This window comes from Eulemur rufifrons, chromosome 4 (assembly GCF_041146395.1).
Source record: "Eulemur rufifrons isolate Redbay chromosome 4, OSU_ERuf_1, whole genome shotgun sequence".
In the NCBI taxonomy this organism is placed as follows: domain Eukaryota; kingdom Metazoa; phylum Chordata; class Mammalia; order Primates; family Lemuridae; genus Eulemur; species Eulemur rufifrons.
The window spans coordinates 1,761,021-1,788,100 of record NC_090986.1 but is presented as its reverse complement, the minus strand read 5'-3'; the positions used below and the strand labels follow the sequence as shown (position 1 = coordinate 1,788,100).

The following is a 27,080-nucleotide window of genomic DNA, read 5'->3' as shown; positions in this document are numbered from 1 at the left end:
CTTTTCATATTAATTCTGATGTTTCCAAAGGCATATTTTTTGAACAAATAGTTTTCCACATTTATTTTATTTGTAGGGCTTCTCTCCAGTCCAAATTCTGTGAAGTTCAATACAGTTTAAAAAAATTGTTAGGGGTTTACCCTCCAGTATGAATTCTGTGTACAATAAATAAGATCTGCGATATAAGTAAATGTATTGCACCAGTCTTTATACTTCTAATTTCTTCCCTGTATCAATACCATGGTGCACTCTAAGACTTTTATTTTGTGGAAGGTGTTTCAACAGTCTTTACATTTATACCTCTTTTATCCAGTATGACCCCTGTCCTGTCAAGTAATATGTGAACAGTTATTAAAGGATGTGCCACATTGTTTACATTTGTGGGATTTTTCTGAGGTATGAATTCTGTCATGTAGAGTAAGGTAAGAGCACTGGGTAAAGGCTTTGCCACATCATTCACATTTGTAGGGTTTCTCTCCAGTATGAATTGTCTTATGTGTGGTCAGGTTTGAACGCTGGATAAAAGCTTTGCCACATTCCTCACATTTGTAGGGTTTCTCTCCAGTATGAATTCTATATGATCAGTAAGACCTGAACACGATTTAAAAGCTTTGCCACATTCTTCACATTTGTAGGGTTTCTCTCCAGTATGAATTTTCCTATGGGTGGTCAGGTGTGAACTCTGGATAAAAGCTTTGCCACATTCTTCACATTTGTAGGGTTTCTCTCCAGTATGAATTCTCCTATGTGTGGTCAGGGTTGAACGCTCGATAAAAGCTTTGCCACAGTCTTCACATTTGTAGGGTTTCTCTCCAGTATGAATTGTCTCATGTGTTGTCAGTTTTGAATGGCGGATGAAGGCTTTGCCACATTGTTCACATTTGTAGGGTTTCTCTCCAGTATGAATTCTCTTATGATCAGTAAGTTCTGAACATGATTTAAAAGCTTTGCCACATTCTTCACATTTGTAGGGTTTCTCTCCCGTATGAATTCTCATATGTGTGGTCAGGGTTGAACGCTCGATAAAAGCTTTTCCACATTCTTCACATTTGTAGGGTTTCTCTCCAGTATGAATTCTCTTATGTGTGGTCAGAGTTGAACGGTTGATAAAAGCTTTGCCACAGTCTTCACATTTGTAGGGTTTCTCTCCAGTATGAATTCTCTTATGTGTGGTCAGGGTTGAACGCTCGATAAAAGCTTTGCCACAGTCTTCACATTTGTAGGGTTTCTCTCCAGTATGAATTTTCCTATGGGTGGTCAGGTGTGAACTCGAGATAAAAGCTTTGCCACATTCTTCACATTTGTAGGGTTTCTCTCCAGTATGAATTTTCCTATGGGTGGTCAGGTGTGAACTCCGGATAAAAGCTTTGCCACATTCTTCACATTTGTAGGGTTTCTCTCCAGTATGAATTTTCCTATGGGTGGTCAGGTGTGAACTCCGGATAAAAGCTTTGCCACATTTTTCACATTTGTAGGGTTTCTCTCCAGTATGAATTTTCCTATGGGTGGTCAGGTGTGAACTCCGGATAAAAGCTTTGCCACATTTTTCACATTTGTAGGGTTTCTCTCCAGTATGAATTTTCCTATGGGTGGTCAGGTGTGAACTCCGGATAAAAGCTTTGCCACATTTTTCACATTTGTAGGGTTTCTCTCCAGTATGAATTCTCTTATGATCAGTAAGTTCTGAACATGACTTAAAAGCTTTGCCACATTCTTCACATTTGTAAGTTTTCTCTCCAGTGTGAATTCTCTTATGTGTGGTCAGGTGTGAATGCTGAATAAAAGCTTTGCCACATTCTTCACATTTGTAGGGTTTCTCTCCAGTATGAATTGTCTCATGTGTTGTCAGTTTTGAATGGCGGATGAAGGCTTTGCCACATTCTTCACATTTGTAGGGGTTCTCTCCAGCATGACTTGACTTATGATTAGAACGGCATGAGCAAGATTTGAAGACTTTGCCACATTGGATATATTTATAATGTTTCTCTCTACTATGAATTCTTTTATATTCAATAAAGTGTGAACATTTGTTAGTGGTTCTTTCACATTCTTTACATTTGAAAGTTTCCTCTACAGTATGTCTTATCTTATGTCTATTTTGTTTTGATAATTTTCTGAAGACGTTCAAACATTTATTACATTTGACGACTTTGCAATGGCTTGCTGTTGAAAATTGGTTAAATCCATTATGACATTCTTTCTGCTCATTATACTCACCCACACTTTCCCAGTCTTTCCTTAAGCTTAGATTATGAAGTCCAGAGCCTTCATAATTTCTCAGTAGCACTTTTTGGAATGAATCTTTCAGGCTTTTCCCTGGCAAATGGTCTTGGGTGTAATAAGAAGACACAGCTGAAAGAAATAAAAATAACAAATTATCCTACTTGTTGATTTTCCAGCCTTAGATGAACATCTATTACAGATCTAACATATAAAATTATAGGAAGCACATTATCAAGATAGCATAGTAAAGTACCACAGGCCGTAATACAGTGACAGCTACATAACATTAATAAAAAATATACTGACCAAATTGCTTCTGTGTGCATTTTAAAACCAATTAAATGTTTGCAGCATCCCGGGAGAGCACAATGCCAAAAGCCACATAGAAGCAGAAGAAAAGTTTGTTACATTTACCTAACATTGCCCTTCCTAATATTAATATAGCATGGTTTATATGGGTTTAAAAAATCAACTCCTGGATTCTCCCTAAAAGGAGAAAGAGAATTGTGGCACACATATATATTTCGACTTCTAGAGGCCTTTCCAGAGACTGGTGAGTGCCTCCCATAGCACAGAATGCTGAACACAATTGTGTTGTGCTTTTGAAGGTAGACTGGGTTTGCTGCAAACAAAGGTAAATGAGTGTTACAGCAGCAGAGAGACTTCAGTACAAGTGGCATACAATAGGGGTAGCAAATGATTAGAGGGCCTTAAGAAAAAACATGGAAAAATCACTTTACCTGGAAAATAAACATACAATTCCACAGAATAAACATCCTGAGAATAGATTTGGGAGGCTCCCAGAATCTGTAGCCCAAGCAATTCATATCAGAATCTCCCAGGACAAAGCCAATCTTTAAAGATTGTGACAGATGAATTTTTATTTAATCCCCAAATATAAACCAAAGATTATAACCTACACCAAGAATCAGGATATCCTAGCCCAATAAAAGAAACAAAATAAATAATCAGAAATGAACTACAAAGAAATAATGATATATAAAATACCTGAGAAAATTAAAAAGCCCTATCTGAATAGTGCACAATGAGTGAAATGGAAACACAGGGAACTCAGGGAATAGAGAAAAATTAGAACAGCAACAAAATGCATAAGAGAAAACAAACTGTGGAGCTAAAGAAAACAAATATAAATGACTGAGCAATTCTAAAATGTAAGAGAAAGAACTAAGAATTCAAGAAGCTCAGTTTTTCATATGTTTGTTAGCCATTTTTATATCTTCTTTTGAAATATTTCTATTCATGTCCTTTGAGTACTTTTTGATAGGGTTGTTTGATTTTTTTCTTACCGATTTTCCTGAGTTCTAAATAGTTTCTTGTTATCAGTCTTTTTTCTGATGTGTAGTATGCGAAAATGTTTTCCCATTCTGTAGGTTGTCTGTTTACTCTTGTGACTGTTTCTTTGGCTGTGCAGAAGCTTTTTAATTTGATCAGGTCCCATTTATTTATTTTTGTTGTTGCTGTGATTGCCTTAGGGGCCTTCTTCATAAATTCTTTGCCCAGGCCAATGTCTGTAAGAGTCTTTCCTATGTTTTCTTCTACAATTCTAATAGTTTACAACCTAAGTTTTAAGTCTCTTATCCACCGTGATTTGATTTTTGTGAGATGTGAAAGTTGTGTGTCCTGTTTTAGTCTTCTACATGTGGCTATCTAGTTTTCCCAGCACAATTTATTAAATAAGGAATATTTTCCCCAGAGGATGTTTTTGTCTGCTTTGTCAAAGATTAGATGGCTATATGAGGATGGTTTTATATTTGGATTTTCTGTTCTGTTCCACTGGTCAGTGTCCCTGCACTTGTGCCAATACCAAGCAGTTTTTCTAATGACAGCCTTGTAGTATAGTTTGAAATCTGGCAAAATGTTCAACATCTCTAATCATCAGGGAAATGCAAATCAAAACCACAATGAGATATCATTTAACTCCAGTGAGAATGGCCTTTATCAAAAAGTCCCAAAACAATACATGTGGCATGGATGCGGAGAGACAGGAACACTCATACACTGCTGGTGGGACTGTAAACTAGTGCAACCCCTGTGGAAAGCAATGTGGAGATACCTTAAACAGATTCAAGTAGACCTACAATTTGATCCAGCAATCGCATTATTGGGCATCTACCCAGAAGAACAAAAGTCATTCTATAAAAAAGACTCCTGCACACGAATGTTTATAGCAGCACAATTCACAATTGCAAAGATGTGGAAACAACCCAAATGCCCATCATTCATGAATGGATTAGCAAAATCTGGTATATGTATACCATGGAATATTACTCAGCTATTAGAAATAATGGCAATATGGCATCTCTTTGGTTCTCCTGCAGAGAGCTGGAACCCATTCTATTAAGTGAAGTTTCCCAAGAATGAAAAAATAAGTACCACATGTACTCACCAGCAAACTGGTTTCCCTGAGTGCACTTTTGGGAATAACACCAATTGTGTATTGGACAGAGGTGGGGCTGGGGGGAAGGGATGGGTGTATACCTACTTGATCAGTGTGATGCGCACTGCCTGGGGAATGGTCATGCTTGAAGTTCTGACGAGGGGGGGGTGATGGCGGAGGGGAGGGGGGATGGGTGCATACCTACGTGATTAGTGCGATGTGCACTGTCTAGGGAGTGGACACGCTTGAAGCTCAGACTCGGGGGGATGTGAGGGCATGGGCAATATATATAGCCTGAGCGTTTGTACCGCCATAATGAGCTGAAATAAAAGTAAAATAAAATAAAATAAATAAAACTGGCAGTAGAGAAGGGCTATTTTATGTGAGTAACGTCAAGGAACTGAGACCAGCAGAACTGAGTCCAGCTCTCAGGCCTTCTGACCCTTGATGCCCCCTGCATTAAGACACCTTTGCTGCCTCACCCCAGATGTAATCTATCACATAAACTTTGTAATACACTATGTATTTCTACAAATAATATATCTTTATAGTAAATCTATAATACATTTATAGAAGTCTTTATTATACCTAAAGTTTGTTCTGCATTATATGGATATCCTCCTTGATGTTCTCCGAGTCACACAGGACATTAAAAAAAAAGAAAAAAAGAAATCAAGAAGCTCAACACACTTTAACAAGGATAAACAAAAAGACCCATACCAAGACATTATAAGTAGAGCTTTGAAAGTCACAGAAAAGAGAATCTGAAAAGCTGGAACAGAAGAGTGATGTGTGATCTGTAAGCTTGCTTCTATGAGAGAACCAGTGGATTTGTCATCAGAAACATTGCCCTGCAGAAAGAAATTGGGTTATATAGTCACGGTGCCTAAAGAACAAAAACCGCACAGCAGAAAATACTGTATCTAGCAAAACTATATTCCTAAAAGAATAAAAAAAAAAAAGATTTATCAACATAACCAGACGCTGACAGAGTCTGTCAGCACTAGATCTGCCCTACAAGAAGTGCCAAAGGAAGCCCCTTTCATTGAAAATAAAATGACGCTACAAAACAACACAAAATTATATAAAAATAATTAATGAAGAGGGGAGAGGGCCAGAGGGCCTACTAGAGCCATCACTTGCTGGAGCACCCCAGAGGGAAGAAAGTGTTTTAGGTAAGGGAAAGGGAGGAATGGGCACAGCTCATGTGTAGTTTGGAGGAGGTGCCGGAGCCTGCTGCCTACTTCACAGGGGGAAACTGTGAAGCAGAACACGAAAACGGAAAAAGAAAAAGACGAGAAGAAACTGGTGAGAATCAAACCCAAAGATGCTCAGAGTGTGGTGAAGGAATAAGGGAGCATTGCGTTTCTCCTCCCTACACACCTTTGGTAATCAGTGGGCTACTGAGTAGTATGTGAGCTTCCCCACGTTTATGCGCATGGGCACTGCTGCACCCACTGAATCGTGTGGAGAACAGGAGTGGCTCTGGAGCTTGGACGTTTCCTGCAGGCTGCCTTCCAAGGAGGGCGACTGGAGGAGCCAGGGTCCTGGCTCTATTCCTGGCTCTCTTCCTCCCTGCCCCACCCACTGCAGCTGGGAAGGCATCCACCTTTCCTCACCTAGAGTGTTCTCCAAATCTTTACCTCTGGGGACCTGTGGTGGCCCCAGGGGTGCCCAGTCTGGGAGTCCCCTGCCTGTGGTACTCTGTGCAGACACAAGCCAGTGAAGAACACGCACGGGCTGGATCCTGTGCCCCCACAACTTGAGCGAATTCCCAGGAGGCACAATGGAGAGATTTGAGAGATTAACATGGTAGGCAAGGGAGCTCACATGTGAGGAAATGATGCCAGAGTACAGTGGAGGTTTGAGCCACAGAAATCTGGTGAAATGCCCGTACCCCCACAGGAATGTCACACTGCCAGACTCGAAGTTCCCAGCCTGTGGTCCCACTGTGGCTGAGGGCAGCATGTTTCTGTGCCCATTTGCAAACAGACACTGGAGGGAGCCCCTCAGGGCAGGGGTAATGAGAGAGGGGCGAAGCTCACTCCAAGAGCCAGTTGGTGAACTACACACAGCTCCTCCCCCATAAGCAGTCTTTTTAGTTTTGATAGATCTTTTTGGCCCCTCTCCTAGTGGCTTTTCCCAGGGTCCTGGGATAGGACTTTGAGCCCTGCCAAGACTTTGCAAAGCCTCCCAGGCGTGCTCAACCTAACCCCACCCAGCCACACTGTCCCACTCTCCTCTGTTGTGCTGGAGAGAAAGCAATCCCCTGGGGACTGCAGGCCCCTCCCACTGTCTGGGACAGTCAAATGCTTCTCCTAAGGGGCTCAAGCCTATTCCAGGCACAAAAGAACCCCTGTGCACTTGGCTCTTTCCTGCAAGCATCAACCACTGACAGGGAGAATGACCATATAGCCCACTAGAGCACCTAATGACTCAATCCAACAAGGTGTAGCCAACTCTTATAAGCACCACCAACTCAGAGCCTAACCCAGGGGTCCCAATACAATGCACACTACTGGGAAGAGGAGAAGACAGCAGAATTGAAGTAGCACCGCTTTTTAGGACAGGAATAAACGTTGCAGGCAGCTTGAACTGTGAGGAGTCTCCCCCATCCACTGCAGACCTCTGGGCTCATGGGGGAGCTGCTCAGAATCCATGCAGAGACATTGCACACGAGAGCAGGGGGTGATGGCACGGAGGCAGAGATTAAGGAATCCTTACACACTGTTGGTGGGACTGCAAATTAGGACAACCTCTATGGAAAACAATATGGAGATTCTCAAAGAACTAAAAGCAGACCTACCGTTTGATCCAGCAATCCCACTACTAGGTATCGACCCAGAGGAAAACAAGTCTTTCTATCAAAAAGATACCTGCTCTCAAATATTTATTTCAGCACAATTCATAACAGCAAAATGTGGAATTAACCCAACTGCCCATCAATTTTTGATTGCATTAATAAAATGTGGTATATTTACACCATGGAGTACTACTAAATCACAAAAAGATCAATTAATGCCTTTTGCAATAATTTACATGTAACTTGGAACAATTATCCTAAGGGAAGTATCTCAGGATTGGAAAAATACCACATGTACTCATTCTTAAATTGGAACTAACTGATGAACGCACACGTGCACAGAGGAAAGTAAAACTTGGTGGAAATCAAGCAGGAGGCAGGGGGAAGAAGGAGAGAAACAGAAACCTGCCTGATGGGTACAATGAACAATATTTGGGTGATGGGCACACCTGTAGTCATGACTCAAGTGTTACAAAAGTGATTCATGTAACCAAAAATATTTGTATCCCCTTACTATTCTGAAATAAAAGAAACTCTGTCTGGGAAACAGATGCAAGTACATCTAAATAAAGTTCTGCTGTATTAGAATCATGGTGCAGAAAACGCTTTTAATCATGCTTTAAAGTTTATAAGATAAAAGCACAAAAATGATCAGAAACATCTGTTAGGCTGGGTGCAGTGGCTCACGCCTGTAATCCTAGGACTCTGTGAGGCTGAGGCGGGATGATCGCTCAAGATCAGAAGTTCGAGACCAACCTGAGCAAGAGCCAGACCCAGTCTCTATTAAAAATAGAAAGAAATGATCTGGACAGGTAAAAATATATATAGAAAAAAATTAGCTGGACATGGTGGCTCATGCCTGTAGTCCTAGGTGCTTGGGAGGCTGAGGAAGAAGGATTGCTTGAGCCCAGGAGTTTGAGGTTGCTGTGAGGTAGGCTGACACCATGGCACTCTAGCCCGAGCAACAGAGTGAGACTCTGTCTCAAAAAATAAAGAAAAAGAAAGAAAGAAAGAAACATCTGTTAATGGATATACAGTATAAGAAGATATAATTACAGACATCCATAACATAAATTTTAAGGCAGATGTAATGAAGAAGAATTTTTGTATTCAAGTAAAGAAGAGTTATTACTTACAAGTTTACATTGTTGTAACTATAAGAGCTTTTATGTAATCCGAATGGTAACCACAATAAAATACCTATAGCGATACATTTTTAAATAAGAAAGGATCAAAGCAAGTCACTACAAAAATCAATGAGACAGAAAGGACAGAAAATGAGGAAAAGAAGGACAAAATACCTGCAAGAATCAAAGAAGACAATTAACAAAATGGCAATAGTAAGCCCTTCCCATTCAAACAATTATTTTAATATTTATAGACTAAAATTATCAATCAAAAGAAAAAAAATTGAGTAAAAGGGTTTAAGGAAATTCAAAAATCAAGACCCAACTGCATTCTCTTTATAACAGACTCACATTAGATCTAATGGCAAAAAATGGACTGAAAGTGGCAGGATGGAAAAACACACTCCATGCAATGGTCAAGCAAATGAGAGCAGGAGAGTCACAATCATATTAGGCAAAACACATTTTGAGTCAAAAGCTGTCCTATTTCATAAAACATACTACTTTAAGCCAAAACTATCAAGAGACAAAGAAAGACAACTAAATAGTAATACAAGGGTTCATTCACTGGAAACCTATGATTTAGATATATAAAAAATAATTTTATATGTGGGATCCTAGATCCCAAAGCTCTTATAAAGGCACTTAGATTTTGAGATTTATTTTATATATAAAGCTATCATACACACACACACATTATAAAATCAGGGTTCCCAAATATATAAATGTATAGGTAAAAAATGTAATTTTTATACAGATATGGCCAATTTGTATTTTAATTAAACCAGACATTGATAAAGGGTCCATAGGAAGCTGCAATTTCAACCAAAATTATAATGTGTAGGCAAAACAAAATACACAATAAACTTATGTCAAAGGACATAACTTAAAAAAGTAATGCCATAATATATCATTGCAAAACAAGAAATGTTTAGACGTAAAATTTGATTTGGAACAAAATAGAAAGTCAGACTGTATAGAGAGAGTGACATTAACAACATGGTGGCATAGGAAGTCTCCTACTTTTCTGTCTCCCCACAGTAACTAAAATTTGGCAGCCATCCATGGACAAAAGTGTCTTTGTGAAAGCCAGGCAGAGTAGCTCAAACATGTAATTCCAACTACTCAGAGGCTGAGGAAATAGAATCACTTTAGTTGAGGAATTTGGGTATATAGAGTTTCAATTATTTATCATAGTTGATACAAAACCAGAATTGTGAAGTAAAATAACGTTCGATTTCCTTTATTTAGAGAGCTCTGATAAATTACTGAGTATGAATTTCCTGTAAAATTACATTTAAAACCTCCATAGAGTAAGAAACCATAAAGCAGAAAACATACCACATCTGTTTGTGGTGTGCCTGGGATACCTGAACCAAGTACTAATATCACAACTTCACTCACACGTTTCAGATGTGATGCAAAAGGAAAATGAACAAATAATTTCACAGAGACTTCCTCAAAAATACACAGATATTACCATGTCCTGAAAGGCAATAGAACAGGACTCGGATCCTGCTGTCCCTTTTAAGCCACCAACAGAACTTGAGTTCTCACTGTAACCTTCAAGGAAGATCACTGATGGGGAATTAGTGCTTAGAGAATTAAAAAACAAAGACAGGACATGCCCTTATGTGAGACCAAGGGAAAGAAACCCAGGCTTCTTAGAAATCATTTTCATTGAAGCACAGCTTCCCAAACCCCATTTTGAGGTCTGGCTTCCTCCTTAAATTCTGGACCTCTCTCCCCTGTGCCATCTGCTTCATTCACTCCCACCTACCTGGGTATTTGCATACGGCAATGTATTTCTTCGCCTTCCAAGGTTCATGTCTTTGCTCCAGACAGGTGATCAGGTCTGGTTTAGAGACAGCAAGACCTATTTTATTAGAAAAAATTCACATGACTCTTCCTGGGATTCTCCAGTTACCAATCTACTACTGTGCTCAGTAGAGAAAAGAGAACACATAGAAAACTCTAGAAAAATAATCCCCAAATACTCTTTCCTGATGGAAACTTTAGAATACTTAGAAAGCATTTAATATTTTGGGGTTCTTAGCTCCTCTACCCAGTACTACTGAATCAAAAATTGGTGGTGGAAATTGCATTTCAAGGTATGGGCAAAAATATTTTATGCCACTACATTTCTGCTATTACTACTAATGTAGAGTGAAAGATACAGATTTGCAGCTCAAAAAGATTTAAGATTAATGTCAAGATAAAACACTTTGAATATTTTCTTTTCTATATCAAAAATCCCTAAGTTTTTCTTGGAAACAAGGATCAGAAACTCATTCACGCAAAGCAGAAACTCCCAGAAAATAATTTATAAAAAATATGAAATTATTAGTGTGGAATGGGAATGGTGTGTCGAAGTTCTCCTCACCTAGGGAGACCAGGTTTGTGTAGTTCTCTAACATCACATCCCTATACAAATTCTGCTGAGCAGGGTCCAGGCATTCCCACTCTTCCAGAGAGAATTCTATGGCCACGTCCATGAAAGTCAACAGTTCCTGGGAAAAAAAAAAAAAAACAAGACATACTTACCAAGGAGCCCTGGGCAGAGATAATTTCACTACTGGTGAAATGAGAGAGTAAAGAGAACTGGTTCGGACTTATACAAGTGACTGGATTATCCCATAAGATAATTTTAACAAAAAAGTATTTCCTAATGTATTCTGTAAGTCTGTGCAAAGAGGATAGTATAACAGCCACAAAAACAGTGCAGGTATTATATTTTTTAGATAATGCAGCATAAAAGTAAGGCCACACAAACAGCCATGGACATTTTTGAGTGCTTTATTTACATGATACATGACTAAGTTGTGTATATTTCTCTGATGGAAAAGTCATGGTGGGTTAGAAGGTACCTCTCAAATTTTCATGTGTACAACAATGAACGGAAGATCTGGTTAAAATGCAGATTTTGTTTCAGAAGATACGGGATGAAGCCTGAATCTCTAGCAAGCTTCGTGAGTGATGCCAATGCTTCTGGCCTGGGAAGATGTTTTGGCAAACATCCACCAAGTGGTAGAGCCTGGGCTTACCCCAGTGTATCAGACCAGTAAATAAAGATGAGAGCCTTCCTTTTCCAAAGCAAGCTGTAGGAAAGAGAATCTAAGAACAAAGTGGAACTTCCAGATTCAATGTGATGGTTTACACACATCTTCCCAAGGTATGTATTCATGGAGAAAAATAATTTATAGTGGAACAATCTGTTAAAGAGCACCTTAACTAAGTGTATAAAATTAACAACTATAACAGAGCAAATTGGTATCAGGTGCTGATTCATATAGGCGGACACAACATCATTGCTGTGAGGATAGTGGCCAAAAGAAGTAAATCATAATTTGAATCTAATCATGAGGAAACATCAATTTTATGGAAACCTCAAGCTACATGAATCTCCCATGTTTTATAATCTCTAATAGTGCATGTAAAGTCTTTTCTTGGCATCCTAGAAAGCATGTCTCCTCTAATTATTCTTTTTTAAAACACTGAGTTATCCTAGGCAATTATGTCAGCACTTTAAGAGTGCATTTACTTCATCCTGTTATGCACAGAGCTGATGGAGCATCCACATGGAACCTAAACAGTTTCGTGTTCCCCTTCTTCACTGATACCCAAGGATCTGACCCTATCCCAAATAAGAATCTTAGGCAGCCACACGATCCCAAGTTTGACAGCCACAAAGGGAACATTTTCTATACTGCAGCTCATAAAATTTTTGAGAAGTGTTCGTGACACATAAGAGGCCTGGAGGGAGAGAATGAATAGAAAGCTCTGCTATACAGGGAAGACTTTTCAGAGCACCTTGACCATTATAAGAAAAAAGGACAACAGAATCATAGAAACAAACTCATTAGGCAAGAACATTCCAAGAGAAAGAAAGGTTTTCATTCTAAACACAGGACATTTCGGGATGACAAGTGAACTTGATTCTGGACCTGGGACCTGTACATAAGAACCAGCTTTTTCTTCCTCTTCCTTCTCTTGAACTTTTTCTGGACAAATCACATCTGCATTTTGATAAAGTGCCATCAAAGGCATCAGCACAGCCCCTTCATCTGCTACGACTACACCCACAGGCAGAGGGACCTTGAAGTGCAAAAAATCCACCCTTCCCTGTCCTTCATCACAGAGTCATCAACATGGAGCTTCTACATGGAGACCAATGAGTGATTTCTCTCCCTTCCTGCCCACAGGTGCCCTCCTCTACCACAGACACCAGCAATATGTGCTATAGCAGTGGGCACGTGGGCTGGGCTGTGCTGCCCTGCACCCCACAAACCCATGCAGGGAAGACTCTCTGAGGTCCCCGTGGAACAAAGGCTGGACTCAACTTTCATAAATATATCTGGGAGCCCTTGTGCTTGACCCTGGACTCACTTTACCATCACATGGGGCATTTCAGTAAAACCACATAGATGCTCCAACCCCAACAAATAGAATCTGCAGGGAGGGCACCGGTGACAGTGTTTCTTTAAACTGGACACGTGATCCTAATTGGAAACTGGGGCTGAAAACACTTAGCTAAGCATTGCCTCTCAGGCTTTACTGTGCATATAAACCATTTGTTATTCCAGGCCACACTAAGTCATAGGATTCTGGGATTACAGATCTGAGTCACCACCCTAGCTTTCTTCATACATTTTATAACATACAATAATAAGCAGTTTAATCAAATCGCTTAAAATTTTCTGGAATTATATTAGAAGCTAAATATTTATTCTTAACAAGGTAGAAGCCATAAAGACAAATAAAAACAACTCTTCTAGGCCGGGCGCGATGGCTCATGCCTGTAATCCTAGCACTCTGGGAGGCCAAGGTGGGCGGATCGTTTGAGCTCAGGAGTTCGAGACCAGCCTGAGCAAGAGCGAGACCCCATCTCTACTAAAAATAGAAAGAAATTATATGGACAGCTAAAAATATATATAGAAAAAATTAGCCGGGCATGGTGGCGCATGCCTGTAGTCCCAGCTACCCGGGAGGCTGAGACAGGAGGATCGCTTGAGCTCAGGAGTTTGAGGTTGCTGTGAGCTAGGCTGACGCCACGGCACTCACTCTAGCCTGGGCAACAGAGTGAGACTCTGTCAAAAAAAAAAAAAAAAAAAACAACTCTTCTATTCATAAATGGCCTTCGTGTGCTGACATCAGAACTCACAACATAAGGAAAATGGCCCAAATGAAGCAAAAGTCTGAACAACTTCCTTGACTTGACTACATGATGCTGAATTCAACCATTTAACCATTTGCTCTAGACTGGACAGGAGGAACCATGCCTGCTTTACTTGTTCCTCTGATGCTCATATGAAAGGGAAAGAACTCATTGATCTATTGGTTTGTGTCTCAGGACCTCCTCCTTGTTTATCACTGAAGTACCAGGAAATGGCAGCAACTCCAATCTGGACACCAACAAGGGAGATTCTTTGTGCATGAGGAGGAACAAACCCTGGATGACTTATTCCTCTTCCTCTGAAATGGAGGGGAATTAGCCTGTCATCCTGAACCCAGCATGGAAGGACACCGCCAAATGTCCAGAAGCGTTCCACATGCTGGTGAGAGGGTCCCCAGTGAGCTTGGGCTGATGTCCCCATGCTGATCCAGGCAGGAGAGAATCAGCCTGACTCTGTGACATCAGCAGAGAAAATGGAAATGCCCTTGTAGGGCAGCTGATCCTGGATCCAGGTGTGACATAATCTGTCCTTTATAGGGTGACTTTTAGGTATGAGGAATGAGAAGAACACCCTGCTCTAGTAACTGTACAGGAAGCTGTAGTTGTGATCGTGGTTGTGAATATTTTGTAGCCCTGGCCTCCCACAGCTGAGGTGCTTGTTTACACTTACAGATTTTGCCACTAGATTCTATTTACAACAGGAACCCTTCATACAGCTGTAAGAGCTCCCTGGGCAATATCTGGAAAACTTGAAAGGCCTCATTTAGTAAAGCCTGGCTTCACAAAGTCTATATTGACTTCTCACAATGCAGAAAATATTTCCTTCAGGTTTTCTGTACAAACTCAGTCCCAAGACTGGCCCTGCCTTGTGAATCCCAGGTAGAGGCCAGCCGTATGTGCGGATTACAGGTGGAATCAACCTGGCTCTGTATTCTTGAGTGATACAGAATGAGGGGGAAACTAGAAGCTGCTCATGGAAGCTGCTCTATCACATCCTCATGATCATGAGGACCTGGATTCAGAATTTGCAGCTGCAGATTGAGGGCTTGGAGGAATAGGGAAGCAGCTGGTGCCCTCTACATATTGATAAGTATTTGGGAAAGAGAAGGAGAGGGAGTTATGATTCTCAGGCGTACTCAATGCACATGTGTCTACCTGGCTGGGTTTGTAAGCCCAACAGGCTCTGGATAAATTTCAGGTCTGAAAATTCCAGGTTAGAGATGATTGCTGTCTTGTAACATTATTTCTGTAGAAATATGGTCAAACTGCTCTACACAGCAGATTACAAATAGGCAGAGAGACCATTCCACATGTAGATATTGGAGGCACCATGCACTGTGTTGCACAATTGTGAGTTATTACTGGAAGGCCAAGAAGGAAAGAGCTCTTTAGAGTGAATCCTGGTGAGCACTTTACAATTTCTTACCATGGCTGGTCATTCTCAAGTGTTTGGAAAACATAATTAAAAACAAAATTGTTTCCAAGCCCAGACTAACTCTCCACAATGGTAAAACAGAAGGAAAATTTTATTATACAATTAAAACAGAATGTCATGAACATCTCAGGCAATGTGATAAGAGATTGCAAAGACATAAAGAAAAGTCAACATTATTAGTCCTCAAATAGATTTGTCACACCATTTTTCAAATGTAGTTCACCCAAAATTTACCCACGAATTAGAAAGGCCATCTGTGATTACTAATTGACTATATTCAAAGGAAAAAAAAAAAAACCTTTAATATCTTCGTGACAGAAGACAACTTTGCCACTTGGAGCTAGGTGCCTACTAATGGGAGGTTCCTACTCTAAAAGAAACTGGGATTCATGCAGATTTTTTTGACTATTTACATTTCAAATCAATGGTTCCTAGATTTTAAAGAAAGAGAATCCCGAGTTAAAATACATTTACAAAAGACCTGTTAACTCATAAAATAATGTACATATATTTCAAAGTGGCAGAGAAAAACTACATACAAAATTAAAAACTTTAAGGAAGAGAAGAGAGTATAATCTCATGTTTTTAAGTTGAAGGGTCCAGTTGGTATTTTTCATTTGTATTTGCTCTTACAACAGCCATGTCAAGGGCCACAGCCTTCAACCCATGAGTCTAATTCCAGACGGTGCTGAATTCAGGCACCAGAGGAGTAGCCTTAGTCACACTATGTGCAGAAGAAAGAAGGTTTGTGGGGAAGAAAAAAATCAGAAGACACACCGGTACTATCAAGGACCCATGGGTGGGAGACAGTGCAGAGCTGGTGTAAGGACTGGCTGGTGCTGTAGAAGAAACCAAAAATCTTGGGACAATCCCTCAAGTTCCTTATGCAGAAGCAAAGGTCAGGCTTGGAGGCTGAGTCATGCAACACCTTACAAATCAGTGGTTAGTACTGCATCAGCCAGATCATGGAGAGGTAAAAGGTTTCAGGGATATGCACGGACTGCCCACACAGATCATTCAAAAGGAAATTCCTCATTGGTCTTCCATAAGTAAGAACTCATAAGTTGTAACTTTTCATCTGCACTTTCAGTCTAGCTCGTAGAACTAGAGTCTGTTCAACTCCACACTAATAATGTTGATTACAAATTTATCTTCCCAAGTGCATAACAGAAACAACATCAACCTTTCTTCTACCTATCCAGGGACATCTACATAATTGATTCTTCCTTCACTTCCTTTTTCTCTTCAAACATTAATTTAGCTTATGTAATATGTAAATTTTCTGGGCTCACATGAATGCAAAAATTTTGCCTGGCTGCCAACACACCCTCCTTTTACTTTCTCTATCCATGTCACCTTTAAATACTGAAGTTCCCAAATCCCCCATTGGAAAAATTCACAGATTTTACTCTGGTTTGGTTTTTCCCAAGCACATCCTTATATGTTAGCCCAATAAACCTCTATCAATTAGTATGCTTGCCTCAGTCACTTATGTTGGGCTGTCAGTGCTAAAGATACTAGCTCAGGCTGGGATATGCCCTGGCATTCCTGTGTCCATGCAGGCATGGGATTATAATCAGGCGATCGAGCTGTAAGCCTGGATTGGTGGAGGGCCAGATTTCTGCTGCAGGTTTGGAGTCTGGGGGTGGAGCTAAACCAGGACTCCAGTGTGGATATTTGGTGGGAAACTCTAAGAGCAATGGAGCTGTGGTCTCCATTCCAGAGGGAGGAGACTTGCCTGGGAGGGGCGTGGCTCCATCAGTGCCTGCTACACCACTGCATGAATGGGTGCGAATCACAGGAGGCAGCAAGTTGCAGAGGGAGCTGACCTCAGGGCTCCTCCTGTGTCCTCAGTCTCCTCTGACCCCAGGAGGAGATGCAGAGTCAGGGCACAATACGTGATGTGACAGCCTATGTCCAGGAGAACAGACTCTCCCTTGCCTGAGAAACCTGACACTTCTCACACCAAATGTGTGGAGTCTGATGAACACCGACCACCTTTTCAGCACCAAATATTTCTCCAAAAGTAAATTCTGACACCAGAGATTCCATACAGACCGCATGAGTTCAGGGCTCAGTCCTACCACACTGCACTCACTCCAGATGCCAGTGGCAGCCCCAGGGGCCCATGCATAATTTTGAGCAACTGCCTATCAATAAGATGCCCTGTAACCCCCTCTGAAGTTTAATAATTTGATAAAACTAGTCAATGAACTCAGCAAACCACATTACTTACATTCATCAATTTGGTGTACTATAAAGTACTACACTCAGTAAAAGCCCAGTGGAAGAGATGTACAGGGCGAGGGAAAGTGGCGGGGGAAGATTTGGGCAGGTAATGCTGGTAAATCCTTGTGATGAAAGACATCACCCACCCTTTGTGTTCTGTAATAGTCGCTTACTGCAAGGAAACATCCTTCCCATTACAAAAGAGGTTATTCCTCCTTTTTTACCTATCACAAAGCCTGAAACAGATTCTTTAAATTTCCATTTATTGCCTCATAAAAAATTAGAACAGTTTTCTTTTCAGTGCTCAGAACAAAATATTTCTTGACCAAGGTTTGCTTAAGTTTTTCTCCTTCCCCCCAGGCCCCTAAACATTGACTGATCCTCAGCCTGAGCCAACATGCAAACCCCCTTTGTGCTCCTCCTAAGAAGGGGCCGACTTCAGGGTAATAAAGCCCCTAAGCTAGGATGTTACTTTTCCACCATCCATCCTGCCCTTCCCCTCCCACCTTCTTTCTAAAGTCATTTGCTCCTCTCGATGAAAAAAAGTCCTTCTCTGTGTAACCTTCATCATGCTTGCAGATTTATACTTGGTGCTTTCCGCTATCACAATATTTCTTTAAATAATTAAGACTTTATTTTGTTGAAAAAAAACCTGTAATTTCAAATATGTTGTAGTGGACAATGTCTAGAAAGAGCCCTAGGACAATAGCAATTACACTTTCAGAAAGCGCATCTCATCCTTCACCCCTACTTCCATCCCAACCTCCACTTCATCTGCCTATGGGTCAACCCTAGCTTCCTAGGGCTCTGAAGCTTCTCAGTATAAAGGGCTCCTTTCCTGGCTGATGGGAGCAAGCTGGGACATTTGCAGGGGAGGCTCCCTGGGCCCTCAATGACCACCTTTTGGAAGATCAAGATTGACATTAGCTTAGTCATTGGGCTCAAAACTCTGGTTCCCAGACAACATTATTCACTTAGTTTCAGATGAGAAAACATCCAGTGTTTGAATAATTCAAGCCAGGCATGATGGCTCATGCTTGTAATCCTAGCACTCTGAGAGGCCGAGGCAGGAGGATCACTTGAGGCCAGGAGTTTGGGTCCAGCCTTAGTAAGGGTGAGACCCCATCTCTACTAAAAGTAGAAAAGAATTAGTCAAGCATGGTAGTGTACACCTGTAATCTGAGCTATTCAGGAGGCTGAGGTAGGAGGATCACTGCATCCCAGGAGTTTGAAGTTGCAATGAGCTATGAAGACACTACTACACTCTAGCCAGGGTGACAAAACAAGACTCTGTCTCAAAAATAAATAAATAAATAATTCAGCAAAATCCCATAAACTCCGTGTTGATGTTTATAGGAGGTAAGCAAATTGTAAGGGATTCACATTTCATACTTCAACATGAAAAGCAAAATTATCTATTCTTGTCACAAAATAAACATTTCCTTTAACAGTTACTTCCATGGATACAATTCATTTAGTAAACAATCATACATGAACATTTCTCAAGAGTTTTCAAGTCCCATTACACAGGATTTACTGTTAAAGTACAACTCCCATAAGTCAGAACAGAGCTAACCACTCTCCGTATTCTCCACTCTCAATGAAAGGACAACATTTTGGTGAATCCGTGTAACTAATCAATTTACCTAGCACATTGTATTGTCAAAATGCATTCAGTTTTAGGCAGTCATAAAGTAAAAGAGACTTTGTCTCTGTCTTTTCCATGGTAGCATTCCAAAGCTAAGCCCTGGGACTCCATTTGAAATCACCCCTGAAAAACAACAGCTCTAAGAAACTTACTACACTCATTCTGGGGGGAAATCATAAAGAAGATTTTTTTTTTTTTTATGAAATGGAATATACGACTATATATTTAATTCACTTATCTGAATTTTACTTTTCTCTTGCCTTTTCAGAAATAGTTTCTCATTTTCAAGCTGTGGAGATACATTGCATTTTACAATTAATGAAAAACTGAAGCTGAAATAAAGCAACAAAGCTTTTCAAGGCAACAAATTCAAAAACTGGCACTGGTGACTGGAATACAGGAATGTCTGACTTGAGTGTCAAGTAAGGTCATCACATCCCTTGGGACATCCTCCCACCGCCATCCTGCTCACTAAAGTGCTCGATGACCACCCTCCCAAAAGAAAATGCACTCTGCCTTCTAGCACACATCAAGGCTGTACTGCTTTGCAGGGTTTTGCACCACCTTGTTGGGGTGGGTTAACCTTGTCCTTTGAAATAGTTTTTCTCCCTTCACAAAATTGAGAGAATTCAGAGGGCAGGAATGATTTGTGAAATTTCCTCTGAATACCAGCATGTGATGGGCTGACCAGTAATGTGTCTCAAAGGAATGAAAACAGAGGCTGGTACAAAAAATTCTTAAACTCCCAATGGGTTAGCTGTTTAGGTGAAGCAGAGACTCCTCTCAACCTCCAGGAAATTCACCTGCTCCCCTGAGAGACTCCACCACATACCTCAGGCTGTCCTCTGGGCGGAGATGTCCCAGAGACTGATATTCATGGCGCACTCCAGAAAACATGGCTGCTTTGGGCATCTTAGGTCGTGCCCAGAGAAGTAAGGACCCTGGTACTTGGGTCATTACCCAGGACCAGGAAAAGACATAAGCATGGCTGAGGACACATCATCCCATACAGTTTCTAGACAGGAACCTCACCTGAAGACATTCTGGTAAAGTGTGTGTGCCTAAGGAAGATTAAATGAGGGGAGACACATAGATTTTTACACCAGAGTGCCATGAAATTATTGTGTTTTCTTCCCATGTGAAATGTTCAGAAATAGAAAACCAATATTTTAAAAACAACCACCCACTGTTATGTAAAGAAATGACAAGAAAACTAAAATACTCCATCTGTTTGCATTGGGCAATAAAGGAAAAACAGCTCATATTGTAAATTGGATGCGAAGTTGGCATTTGGAAATGTAGGAAAGGAACTGAACATTTAGGATTTTACTGTAAGGCCTACAACAGTTAGGCTGAGGAAACAGGGTGGCGAATTAATGCCCCACTTGCCATACATCTAGAAAATACAGGTAGGCCGGGCACGGAGGCTCACACCTGTAATCTTAGCACTCTGGGAGGCTGAGGTGGGATGATAGTTCGAGGTGAGAAGTTCAAGACCAGCTCAAGCAACAGAAAGATCCCATCTCTACTAAAGGTAGCAAAAAATTTGCCTGGGCATGGTGGGTCTTGCCCGTAGTCCCAGCTACTTGGCAGGCTGAGGCAGGAGGATCACTTTGGCCTGAGAGTTTGAGATGGCTGTGAGCTATGATGATGACACTGTGCTGCAGCCCCAGCAATAGAGCAAGACTCTGTCCCAAAAAGAAAAAAAGAGAGAGAGAGAGAGAAAAGAAAAGAAAATGGAGGGAACACAAGTCCCCCTATGGAGTGTTAAAATAAATAGGAGGCAATTACACTGCAATGGCTCTAGTGCCCTGCGTCCCTACCTCAGCAAACCAAAATGTAACTCAAATTTATTTCCTATAAATTACTAATATAGAGGCCAAAGGAAAACTTTTCTCCTTATTCTCAGAAGGTTCACTGAATATCAAATGATAAGAGAAAAGGGATATGCATGTATTAATGTGCATTTGGGGAAATCTGAGAGGGATTACCCCAACCTCCCACTGGGGTTCAGATGCTCAAGTACTATTTTGCATAGGATAGGCAGATGGAGAACACATACCATTCTTTTGAGAAGCAAAAAACGATTATTAGCAAGAATGAATGGACCAGGGAGAAAGAAATTAACAGGTAAATTGTTCTTTTTGGCATCTGAATGAACCTGAGAGGCAGGCATTATGCTGAGAGAAACACCATTCAGGAGTGGTAGTATATATATCTGCATTAGCTAATTAAGCAACAGGAAGGCGATAGAAGGCAATTGTATTGACTTTCATAAGAAGCTTTCTGTGTTAGATAAGGGAACTTCAGAGAGTCCCCCACTGCTCTTGGGGTGAAGGCACCAAGCATCAAGGCAGGGTTAGAAGGACAGTGATTTTCTGGCGAATCTCTGAGACTTTCCAATTTTCAAAAGCACTCCGCATGACTAAACTACATTTTTTTTGAAGAATCATTTCTTGTACTTCCGTATTAACTTAGAGGAAAACAGATAGGTTTGTTCCGGGTGGACACTTGAAATGTATGTATAGGACACAATGTGGTTAATGCAACACAGGCTTACAAAACAATAGCTGCAGGAGTCTGGGGAGTCCCTGGACTTTGTAGATCTAACAGACAGCTGCAGCCAGCATTCCTCCCCCTCCCTCCCTGATAGAGAGGAAGTTCATCCCTCCCTAGCTCCCCTGATAAGAGCGACGCCAGAGCTGAAGGATGGATGTGTCTGGGGCAGGGGTCCCCGAAAATGTTTGTTAAAAAAAATTAATGCAGCAGCTGTTTTGGCCCAAGTATTCACTCCCCCCTGAGAAACCCTCTATAAACCCCAAGGTTTTCCTCAACCTCGGTGTGGACGCTTTTTTGCCTCCACATGTCTGCACCCACATGCTCAAAATAAACAGCCTTTTGCTATGCCTGAGGCTTCATGTGTGCCTCTCTCTCTCTGCTCTGGACCTAACATTTGGCTCCAAAATCCTGGAGGGCACACTGGGTGGACAGGACTCTGCATCTCTAGCAGGCAAGCCTTGCAACTCGGGAAGCAGTAGGCAGCGGCAGCTCATCCTGGCCTAACTCCCGAATCCTGCCTTCCTCTGAGTCCCTGGGTCATTGGCAAGGTTTCCATGGATCTTTCCTGAGCCATGCAGGGGTCCCTCTCGAACTTGTCTCTGATCCTGGCGTGTAGTCAGAGCTCGCTAGCTCAGCCAAGGTAAGGGTACTGTGCACCCGGACCCTCCCGAACCAAGCTGAGAGGCAGACACAGGACCAGGACTCGGATCTTCCCTTTGCTGATCTTCACACTTCACATTTCATCCTCAGGGAGTAAAAGCTGGCAAACTCACCCAGGGGTTCCCCCTATCTCTCGTGCTCTCATCCCTGAGAAGTCCCACAGGTCTTCTTCCTTCACTGACCTTCAAATCCACATCCTGGAGACATCCTGCTCCTAGTGAGTAGGACCTCACAAGCTCGTTCTTGTCTACTTGTGTCGACTCAAAAGTCCTGTCCATGAGCCGGAGGACTGTCAGCACCTGGGGCCCTCGTTGGACACACGGATGCCTGTTGTGACTCTGCTCGAGTTCACGCACTCTGCTCACTCCCGTGCTATTCCCTCATTCTAGGATGCCTAGAATTGAGTAGAATCGGCCCTGTGTGACCCCTACTCTTTCCAGGAACATGGGCAACTCTCAGTCTACTCCTCTTCTCAAAACACCAGGTCTCACTACAATGTTTGTCACTGCAATAACAAATGGTCCGAGATTCCCTATGTCTACACCTTTTTACCCTCTACTCTCACTCTGCATGAACTGTAATCTGGCTCAAATCTTCCTGCTACACTCTAGGCCTTCACCTTCTCCCTCGCCCTCTTCTCTGGACAAACTTGAAACCTCAGAACATGACTCTTGCAATCTCAGCCCTCGCCCATAGAGATATCCCCAACCAGAACTTCCTTAGCCTAACCCTCAACCTGCTCCCTGCCCTCATCTCAGTCCCCATGCTACTGTCATTCTCTTCAAGTCCTGGGGTCTGCGGTGGTAGCATCAGGGAGGTACGTGTGCCTTTTATTTAACACACTCTTATGATCTGACCTGGCATGACCTCTACACTATTCTTTTCTCTACTCCATCCGACGAAGAGAAGGAGAGAGTTTGACTTAATGCCCAGGCACGTGGTGATGAAATCCATAGATTTTCCCCTGTCCAGCCAGTGGAGACAGTCACCGTCCCTAATACAGGCCCATTACTGAATTATCAAGTAGGAACTCCCGAAGGAACTTTACTCCTCAATACACACTTTACCTCCCAGTCCGAGTCTGACATCAGGTTCAAGCTCCAAAAAATTAGACAAAAGCTCTCAAATCCCACACAAAAAATCTCCTAAACCTGGCCTTGAAGGACTTTAATGACCAAGATGGGGAGAGGCCATGGGAAAAGAGAGTGGGACTGACAACAACCCCAAAACACATAAAAGCTTTTCAAATCGTGGCTGCCCTGTAAAGGACCTTTTCTGGAGAGTCACTCAAAAGGCCCCAGGCAAGTAGATGACAGGGCCACACCCTTACATGGGAACTTAGCCCTGCCTCTACAAAGGCTCTGGGTCCCTAAAGAACAATGTCCCAGGAGACGGGCAACACCAGGACTGTGCTCCCTTTGACAAATGAAGGGCACTGGAAAAGCAAGTGCCCGCTTCTTAAAATGGGAAGATCACACCTGCACTCCGGACCTGGCTGCCCCTCCCTGAAGGGACATCCTGCATAGCCACGGACCCTCTGAAACTGCTTCAATCTGATGGACACGTCAGGCTTCTGAACACACTCGACTGCGACACACCTTGGGTAACTCTCTGGCACAAGTAAAGACACTGGAGCCACGTTCTCTGGTCTTCCTGAATGGTCAGGGCCTCTATTTCCCTCTCCTACCCCCACCATGAGAGTAAAACATAAAATACAGCCCCCCTGTGTATTCCACAGCTTCTCCTCCACTGGGAGATAAAGTATCTGCCCACCCCTTCTGTGCTTCCCAGTTACCGCCACTGGGGAAAGATCTATGGCCTCCTCCCTCTGATTATGGAAAAGCTTAACTGAAAATTTACATGTAACTTTTGCCTGGGGTGCTCTGAGCTTTGAAACTATAAAACTTTCTGCCTTACTTCACCTAAAATTGTCTACTATTGTGAAATCTTTACCATCCACGGATGGGTTGTAGTTTTGCTCTGATTCTTATTAAACAACAGTTTATAATCCACTGCAGTCCAAGATTTGCTTCTTTGGAAAATGTCATAGAAAGGGCTAAAATTTTCATGACTTTTTATTTAAAACATTATTAATTCTCATGCTTTGCTTTCCAAAGCCACTGAAGTAGTATTAGGTAAATAACAAAGTTATCTCCAGGATTTAAACTCTTAGATTCCACCCGGCCCAACCTTATTTATGCTCTATAGGCCTAAGAGCTATTGCAAAAGAGACAGACATATAAAATTGTAAAAACCGATTTCAGGAGATGAAAAATAGGGAGTTCCTTCAGTTCCCTTACTTCCTCCACCACCTCCACCTGGTGCCTACCTGCCAGCAAGGAAACACACTAGTGACTTTTTCAAGGGACTGGAACACTTACAGCCTAAAGACTACATTTTACTCAAGGATTTCCCAGAACAAATTGGGCCTCCTGCAACTTTTAAATAATTCTCTCACTGCTTCCACCACTATAGCTAAGCTTCTGGAAATCCTGTCTGAGAGTCATCTCTCAGGACTCAAACCTACAGGCCATCCAGAACCTGCTTCCACCCAGGATGTGCTCCCGAAAAGTCCAGCCCATCGTGGATACCAGGCTCTGATAACATGCTGTGGTATACATAACTCCTTACCATGCTTTGCCTCCTCTTTATACCTCTCATGTCACTCTGTGAATGCCGCCACAGGCCAACTCACATACCAGGCCGGTCAGTCCTTTGCCTACACTGGAAACCCTAATAATAACCATACTTTCCATCCCCCACTGTGGGGCTCTATGACATCTCTATCTGCCTACAATGCAAAAAACCTCTCTACCTTCTCAAAACTATCAGCTCTTCTCACCATGCGTGATCTTACTCTCTTAACTGAGGCCCCTAGTGGCTCTACTTTCAACTCTCATTTTCAGATCATACATTCTCCACTATCTAGGAACATTCAGGCCCTGACTTTTTCTCTCCAGTAAAACCCCGTCCTGCCTCTATTCTAACTTCAAGACCATCCATTTTCAATGCCCTCCCTTTTAATAAATGAATTCCATAAAAAGATCTCTATGTCCCTCCTCAGCTCGAAGAAGCTACAGAAGATCTCCACCCATTTTCCCAACTCCTGAGTTCAATTTACATAAAAATTTAATCTTAACAACAAAAAGGGAGGAGCTTAGGATGGCCTTGAATCTCCCAATTTTCTAATGACAGCTAAAAATCAATTCTGAGCTCTCCCTACTCTTTGCTATCTCTCTCCCAAACTAGCAGGCAACCTCTTCAGACTCTGTTTTCACAAACACCTAAAAGAGCCCAGAAAAGAAATGTAACTCTTTCTCTTTAGATTTCCCCAGCTCACAGCTTTTACAATTTGTTTTACAGCCTCAAGGTGTTCCTGAGAAAAGCTCTGGGACAGACTGCAGCGGGGTCAACCTTTGTTGTCAGGCCTTTGTTTCCTGCCCAAAACCAAATCTCAGGGGCAAAGATCACATCCCCTGCAAGGGGCCTGACTGCATTTCAAAGATGACCAAATCTCCAGAGACACAAAAAACAAAAAGTTAGAAAGAAAACAATGCGCACTTTCCAATCTCTCTAATTTTTAGTGTTTACCCTTTTCCCTTACCTTACCCTTCCTTTTCTTATATATATATAACAAAAAGTGTGGAATGTTGGGTTTGTTCCAGGTGGGAACCCCAGAAGTACATATAGGACAGAATATGGTTAATGTAAAACTTAGGCTAGTAAAACAATAGCCTCAGGAGTCTGTAGAGTTCTAGGTCTTTCTAAATATGACAGACAGTTGAAGCCAGCATTCCTTCGCCTGCCCTCCCTGATAAGAGAGGAAGTTCATCCCTCCCTAGCTCTCCTGATAGGAGCGATGCCAGAGCTGAAGGATGGATGTGCCTGGCGCAGGGGTCCCCGAAACTGATTGTTAAAAAAAAAAAAAAAAAAAAAATTTAATGCAGCAGCTGTTCTGGCCCAAGTACTCACTCCCCCTTTGAAACTCTCGATAAAACCCAAGGCTTTCCTCTCCCTCAATGTGGACGCTTTTTTTGCCTCCACACATCTGTACCCAGATGCTCAAAATAAACAGCGTTTTGCTACACATGAGGCTTCATGTCTCTCTCTCTCTCTGCCCACATCCCCTCCTCGCAACCCCCGGACCTAACAGAAACAGAATTTAGTCTTAACCAACAACAAACTGCCAATTATCCTCTGATTACAAAACCACATGATTTTTGCCTGGATGGTCCAAATAAGTTAGGCACATGAATGTAATCCGTTATTGAACTTGGTGTGCTTCCTCACCACACCTGATAAAAGGCTTTCCTTCAAGCCCCACCCCCGTGGGCCCCCAAACCACACCCCATCCCTGGAGGCCTCATGATTCCTGAACTGCACTTAGTTCCAATGAAATAAACTCTTTACCATTTTCTTGCTGCCTCAGTTTACTTTTAACAAGAGTTAGAAGGGGCTGGGAACCCCACAGACGCCAGCTCCTCCCACGCACGACCCCGCACACCAAGGCAGCGGGACCCTCCCCTGATGATTCTCCCGTGGTCACCACACAGTCTGGGGGAGAGGAGGAGGTGCAATAGAAGAGCTGCCCAGACAGGGTTCAGGGCCAGTGTGAAGTCACCACACAGGATGGGACAAGACACTCTGGGCCCTGGCTGCCAGCCCAGCAACACCCTGAACAGGAGGGAAACGGGGGTTGAACTGCGTCAGGGGGCCTAGACCGCTGACTCCGGAACTGCGGCGGGGAGGCCCGGGTCCCACCACAACCGCTCCCACCCCGCCAGGACACGCAGACCTGCGTACTCACCACTTCCCAGCTTCCGGG

At 42.2% G+C, this 27,080-nt stretch overlaps 1 protein-coding gene across 1 annotated transcript; it reads right to left on the bottom strand.

Annotated features, from left to right (window-relative positions):
- Positions 1 to 452: 452 nt before the first annotated feature.
- On the bottom strand, positions 453 to 22,533 carry LOC138382889 (zinc finger protein 726-like). Its single transcript, XM_069467504.1, has 5 exons — positions 22,369 to 22,533; positions 10,935 to 11,061; positions 10,332 to 10,427; positions 603 to 2,352; positions 453 to 519 (listed from the first exon to the last, which is right to left on the bottom strand). Exons 1-5 carry the CDS (start codon positions 22,531 to 22,533, stop codon positions 453 to 455), a joined length of 2,205 nt encoding a protein of 734 aa, XP_069323605.1.
- Positions 22,534 to 27,080: the final 4,547 nt, after the last annotated feature.